The 7249-nt window shown below is 33.3% G+C and overlaps 1 protein-coding gene across 1 annotated transcript; it reads left to right on the top strand.

The window, feature by feature from the left end:
• Positions 1 to 492: 492 nt before the first annotated feature.
• LOC125870911 (glycine-rich protein 23-like) lies at positions 493 to 1502 on the top strand. Its single transcript, XM_049551457.1, has 2 exons — positions 493 to 579; positions 1069 to 1502. Exons 1-2 carry the CDS (start codon positions 499 to 501, stop codon positions 1405 to 1407), a joined length of 420 nt encoding a protein of 139 aa, XP_049407414.1. The 5' UTR covers positions 493 to 498; the 3' UTR covers positions 1408 to 1502.
• The last annotated feature ends 5747 nt before the right edge of the window (positions 1503 to 7249 follow it).

The raw sequence follows: 7249 nt of genomic DNA, 5'->3' as shown, positions 1-7249 counted from the left end.
ATGGAATTTGAATATTTTGTGATGTTCTCATGTTTGCTTTAAGAATTTATATATAAAGATATAAAAAAACATTTTACACAAAATATATAGGAAAATTGAGATGGGAAAAGCTTGATTTTTAATTTTTTTTGGATCAATTGGTGAAAAAAAATTGGTTTAAAAAATAAACTCTAAAAATAAATAGTCATCCAAATGCATTTGTATTTTTGAAATCTAACATATTCATCATTTATTACAAAGTTGTCTTGAGCAAACATTAAATAAGGGCATAAGGGTAAGATTACCTTATTTCTTAATGCAAGTGCAAATGGAAAATGTGACATATAATATGGGACGGAGGGAGTATTTGCCTATTTAATTTCTCCAATTCTCACAACTGTCCCCTCCCTTTTTTCCTTCCTATAAATACCCCTCATCACCATTTTTTACACATAACAATAGAAGTAAAAAAATTACCTTATTTTTTCTTGTGTGTGTGAGAGAGAGGGGAGTGAAAAAATGGCAAGTAATTGGTACATAATGTTTGTGGTTGCACTTATAGTACTTGTCCATGTTGTTACTGCAAGAAACATTCCTCAGGTTTGTTGTTTAGCGATAAAAGCTGTCCATCACTATTTTTTTTTGTACTATATGCATATATAAATTATAACAAGAGTCAAGGGCAGAGCTAGAAGCGCTTGAGTACGGATTTGCTGAATCCAATAATAATTGTATTAAGAAGTTTATTAAACATGTATAAATATTAAGTTTAGAATTCAATTATTAACACTTGAAATCATCCTTATAAAATTCAGAACCTTAAAAGGTTAAAATTCTGGCTTTACCTATAAATTTGTAAGAGCACAAAATATGGTTACTTCATCGAATTATTTATACTTGTTACAAGAGGTAATTTAATTGACTTGACTTTATTTTCCAACTTTTACGGATGGTTTCTCATATACTTACTTTTTTGGTGATCGGATAGTGTAAAAGTTAAACTTCTACATATACTAAACATTATATATTATTGTACCATGCATCGTTACGTATTTTTAACAAAAGTAGTTCCTAATTTGTCTGCTTCAGGCTCAGAGTGAGGGTGTAACGGTAAACACTGAGATTATAAGTAAAGCTCCAACACCTAGCAAAGGACTTGATGACAAAAAGAATTTCATCTCATTTGGTGGAGTTGGTGGTTGGGCAGGAATTGGTGGTTATGGTGGTGTGTTGCCTACTTTTGGTGGCATTGGTGGCGCTGGTGGAATAGGCGGTGCTAGTGGTATCGGAGGGCTAGGTGGTCTTGGTGGACTTGGTGGTGGCGGTGTTGGTGGTATTGGAGGACTTGGTGGTGGTGGTGGTGTTGGTGGTCTAGGTGTTGGTGGTGGAGTCGGTGGTATTGGTGGCATTGGTGGTCTCAAACCCTAGGAGCATTTTAATTTGTTGTTGTAATTTTGTCTAATGAAACTTTATTTTAGTATTGCATGCATGTCTAATTATTATCCTACGTTTGTATTTTTGAAGTTTTCATGTATTAGTAGTAGTTTCCTAAGTTAATTAGGATATGATACTACTTTGTTTAGGTTCAATTTTGAAGTAATTGGAAGTCGTGTTGGTTTGACTTGTTTCTAAGTTATCATCTACTATATGTTTCTAGCTGAAAATTATTGTTCCTTTTTTTTCTTATCAAACTATATACTAAACGGAAAGGAAAAAAGAACCAAATGCATAAAGGTTCTGATTCGACTGAGAGCCTAAACTAGTGAGACGAGAAGATCTTGATCGAAAGCTCTCTCATAGGCGAATATTTAGAATTAGGAAATTTTGAGTTTCTATAATGACCTTAAGTTAATAACTACTAAGTTTATAGTCAAATATATAAATAATTGATTTGTGCAAAAATTATTTAATTTCCGTGAACTCGTACCATGCCTCCAAATATGCCCCTGAAAGCTCCACGATTCGATCGGAATTTTTATCATTTGTTAGGTCAGGTAAATAAAAATGAAATGCATGATAATCTCAATGATATATAAAACATCAAAATATTATAAGCTTAGTTGAAAATTAATAAGAAAATTTCAATTTTTCCAATTATACAAATCAAAAGCTAGAAAAATCTTTTGCCCCCTTTTAAAACCAAATACGTTTCATTCATAATAACATTTTACTACAAAAATCAAAATAGATTTTTCATGTTATATCAAAAAAATACATGTTGTATTAATATAATGCACAAAAACATCATACGGGGGCAAAACATATAACCTATGGCTTATAACACTGAATTGTCAAAGCAATAATGTGATGTTATATTATATTATATTATATGTTCTTTGTAACAATATTTCCTTATAGCAATTAAAAATTTCCAGACAAATGAGAACGATAAAATTTCTGTCTAATTATTGTCCAAATGGTGCAAAAGTTCTATAAGGCCCTGAGATTCTGGCTTTCTTTGATTATTTTGCGTCACTTTCTGTTTGTAACACATTATTAGTCGATATACTTTCTTCCTTAATTTCTTTCTTTCTTCTTTTACTTAGAATTCAATCTTCACTTTGTAGAATTAAGCAGCTAATAAGGCAAAGATTATGTCACTTTTAACCACAAAAACAGTCTTTTTGGTACGTAAAATATGTTCATACTTGTCAATTCACGTGAGGTACATAGTTTTTCCTACGTATATATATGTGCATTGTCTAAACAATTATAAGCATTCAAGGTGATTTAGTTTTCATAGTTTGAGAGATATGGCTCGATTATTGTTGTTGGTGTTAGCATTTTTCCTCATGATGATGAACATTAATATTCATCGAATTTCAGGCGCTCATCCTGATCTAGTGACCACTCCTTCCCCAATAATTAGCCCCGCGTCTTCACCATTACCTGGTGGAGATAGCGGTACAGGAGGTGGTGGAGGAGGAGGAGGTGAAGGAGGTGGTACAAAAGGAGGTTATGGTTATGGAAGTGGTAGTGGTTCTGGATGGGGAAGAAGTGGTGGGGGTGGTGGAGGAGGTGGAGGTGGAGGTGGAGGTAGTGATCGAGGACAACGTGGTGGAGGATCAGGCCAAGGTATTGGTTGTGGTGCGGGTCAGGATTCTAGTGGTACCGATGAAAGTGTTCCAATCCCTAGTCCTAGTGTCAAGCCTTGGATGACAAGGAAAGTTTTCCCAGGCTTTTACTAGTCATGAGTCATGACTAGTAAAAAAGGTCACGTACTTAATTGTAATATGACGCAATAATATTCGAAATAATATTTTCTTTTGTACTATAGTACAAAAGATAAATAAGTCATAAATAAAGAGATATAAGTTATGAAATTACTTATGTTTATTATACATGTACTTGAACCTTTATTGTGAATGAGTATTTGTGATCTTCCAAGTTAATTATATATATGTGCATGCACTGCTTACTATTTAAAATTTCGATTGCTCGATATAATATTGTTGGAATATTTCATATTGATTAGTTTGGTTTGATTTTAATTTTGGTATAATTTTAACCAAAGTCACAATTTAGACGCAAGTGAAGGTTTCTTCTCATCCAATTTAATCTTGCGAATAAAAAGACTTAACAAAATTGATTTGAGTTAAGCTAGAGTAAATCCTAAGTTAAGGGGTAACACCCTTATTTTGAAATCCTTCGGCTTCGATATAAAAGTTAAGTTAGGCCTAATCTATATCGTATAAGAAATTTAAATTTGCACTCCAATATAAATGTTAATTTGGTTATATGATTCTTTCTCACGTAGATCAACAAAAATACAACGTACTATAAATGATCTATATATAAAAAACTAAAAATACTCGCAAAAATTATTTCTTTTTATTCAAATTATAAATAATATAAAAAAACATTTCATCCTCAAAATAGTGAACGGATGCAAAAACATAAAAATAAATTAAAATGGGGTGCCTGTGCTAATACTAAATCGAACAGGTATCACTATGTAAATAAACTTAAATCAAAGGGTACTAACAAAAACGTATAAATTAATCTTCAAGTCCCTCTCATTCTCACTATAAATAATTTTCCCATCCCTAAGGCGGGAAAAATTGGGAAGAAAAATTCACACACGGAGAGAAGATGAAGAAGAACTCAAATTCAAAATCCGGCAGAGATCTACAAAGCTTAGTCCAAGCCATCAAATCATCAGATGTAAGCTTTTTTCCTCTAATTTCACTCATTTTGATTCATCTGTTGTATCATTTTTATAAATTCCTTGTATTTTCAGAATTTATTTCGCTATAGTTTCGTTGTTATGAGTTGCATATTGATACTGGAAGTAGTGTTACGTTGTTTTTAAATTTAGTTTCTCACTTAAGGCGCCTGTGGTGATTGTGTAGAGGTCAAATTGACTGATTTTAGTTTCAGTCATTTGATTCAACTGTTTGCACTGTTTTCTATGTAAATTTACTCGTTTTCAGATGTTAATTCGATATAATTTCGTTATTATGAGTTGCAGTTTGATACTGGAAGTAGTTTTTAGGTTTAGTTTCTCACTTTAGCTGCCCTGTGTTGATAGTGTAGAGGTCAAATTCACTGATTTCAGTTTCAGTCATTTGATTCAACTGTTTGCACTGCTTTTGATGTAAATTTACTCGTTTTCAGATGTTAATTCGATAAAATTTTGTTATTATGAGTTGCAGTTTGATACTGGAAGTAGTTGTACGTTGTTATTAGGTTTAGTTTCGCACTTTAGATGCCCGATGTTGATTGTGTCGAGGTCAAATTGACTGATTTCAGTTTGTCATTTGATTCAACTGATTTACACTGTTTTCTCTGCAAATTTACTCATTTTCAGAAGTTAATTCACTAAAATTTCGTTATTGTGAGTCACATTTTGATGAAATTGCTGTTGGAAATAGTGTAAATTGTTATTTAGGGTTTAGTTTCAGTAATTTTTGACTAGATTCAACTTGTTTCCCGCTCTTTGGTGCCCTAGAGCAAACTGACTTATATCATGTTTAGTCATTTGATTCAACTGTTGTATCATTTCCTCATCACGTGTTTAAAAGTTCCCTTGTAGTTTCAGAAGTTTATTTCCTATAATTTCATTATTATGAGGTGTAGTTTGATTATCTATAAGTTATTCTAGATTAAATATGAGGCAGGATTGTTGTCCGATGTTCTGTTTGTAGATAATGAGTTGAGTCTGCGAAATTAAAATGTTATTAGGGAACCTTCTCTAGTAATAAGCATGTAGAAATTTCAGTTTCTTCATGGAAGCATTTGTAGCTTCATGGACATTGTTCCTCCTGACTAATATATCTATGTTTTTTGTTCTTTTCGGATGCTTTTTATACTTGTTTTCTCTACTTGATGGCTTTCACTATGTTAAATGTTTTCTTGGATCATACCTAATAACTCTTAGCTTTTTGCTAATCTTAAGTTATTCCTTGATATAATTTTCTAGTTATTTACATCCTAAGTTTGATTCAATAGTGTCGTTTCTATCCGACAGGTTGTTGAGAATCGTGTTGAATTGCTTGATGAACTTGGTGAGCTAGATTTGACCGAGAAATCAGAAGTGGCTTCTCTTATAGAATCCTTACAAGTATCCTGATGACTATTAGACATACTTTTCTTGATTTCACAGTGCAGTGCATAGATTAATTGGATTCAGAAAGGAAAATTTTGATTTCCTTGTAAAAGGAATCATGAGACAAAAACACTAGGTGATTTCTTCCTGATGTTGGTGCTCCAAGAAAGGACAAAGACAAAGACAAAGGCAAAGGCAAAGGCAAAAGTCAAGCAAACATCGTGGAAGAGATGGAAGATGCAGATGACCTGTGTGCAATGATCTCAGAGTGAAACTTAGTTGAAAATCCCAAGAAGTGGTTTCTCGACTCAGGTGCCACTCGACATATTTGCTCTGCGAAAGAAGCCTTTGCAACATACACTCCTGCTGAGGTTGATGAAGATTTGTTCATGGGAAACACAGCAATAGCAAGGATTGCAGGAACTGGGAAAGTAATGTTGAAGATGATATCCGACAAGGTGTTGACTCTGAACAACGTTCTACACGTTTCTACTATTAGGAAGAATTTAGTTTCTGCTGCACTACTCGTTAAAAACGGGTTCAAGTGTGTCCTAGTTAGTGACAAAGCTGTAATAAGTAAGAATGAGATGTTCTTAGGAAAAGGCTACCTCACTGAGGGCCTCTTCAAACTAAATGTAATGGCTGTTGACAGTATTAATAAGAATTCTGCTTCTGTTTACTTATTGGAGTTAAATGATTTATGGCATGCCCATTTGGGACATGTAAATTACAAAGCCTTGCGGAAATTGGTTACTTTAGAAGTATTGCCTGATTTTAAATGCGATAAATCGAAATGCGAAATTTGTGTGGAAAGTAAGTTTGTTAAACATCCTTATAAGTCTGTTGAAAGAAATTCAAAACCTTTAGACTTAATTCACACAAACATATGCGATATGAAGTCGACACCATCTCGTGGTGGGAAAAAGTATTTTATAACTTTTATTGACGATTGCACTCGATTTTGTTATGTATACTTGCTTAATAGTAAGGATGAAGCAATTGATGCATTTAAGCAATACAAAAATGAAGTGGAAAATCAATTGAATCTAAAGATAAAAATGATTTGAAGTAATAGGGGTGGAGAACAAATCTCCTTTTGCTGAGATATGTTTGGAATATGGTATTATCCATCAAACTACTGCACCCTATACACCGCAGTCAAATGGTTTGGCTGAACGAAAGAACAGAACATTAAAGGAAATGATGAATGCCTTAATAATCAGTTCTGGTTCACCAAGAAATCTATGGGGAGAAGCCATCCTTACGGCTAACAAGATACTCAATAGGGTACCCCGTAGTAAAACGCAATCAATTCCATATGAGTTCTGGAAAGGAAGGAAACTCAACTTGAAATATTTCAAAGTATGGGGTGTCTTGCCAAGGTAGAAGTTCCTTTACCTAAGAGGGTGAAAATTGGACCCAAAATAGTGGATTGTGTATTTATTGGATATGTTGTGAACAGTAAGGCCTGTCGATTTTTGGTTCACAAATCTGATAATCCTGAAATTCATGTAAATACGGTGATTGATTCAGATAACGCTGAGTTTTTTGAACACATTTATCCGTATAAAACTGAATGTGAGTCGATAAGTAAAAGATCTAAATGACCACGGGAAGAATCAAAGGAAATTGCACAACCTAATGAAGATCCTAGGCATAGTACTCGCCAACGGAAATCCACTTCTTTCGAACAAGATTTTGTGGCATTTTTGCTTGAAAATG

This window comes from Solanum stenotomum, chromosome 7 (assembly GCF_019186545.1).
Source record: "Solanum stenotomum isolate F172 chromosome 7, ASM1918654v1, whole genome shotgun sequence".
Lineage (NCBI taxonomy): Eukaryota > Viridiplantae > Streptophyta > Magnoliopsida > Solanales > Solanaceae > Solanum > Solanum stenotomum.
The sequence above is the reverse complement of the archived record's forward strand: the minus strand, read 5'-3'. Positions and strand labels throughout refer to the sequence as shown.

What these genes read in the sequence shown, in the direction of transcription:
- LOC125870911 (XM_049551457.1), top strand. Translation starts at nt 499, where the DNA reads ATGGCAAGTAATTGGTACATAATGTTTGTGGTTGCACTTATAGTACTT. An exon ending in CTGCAAGAAACATTCCTCAG is followed by an intron (nt 580 to 1,068) that starts GTTTGTTGTTTA and finishes TGTCTGCTTCAG; the next exon opens with GCTCAGAGTGAGGGTGTAAC.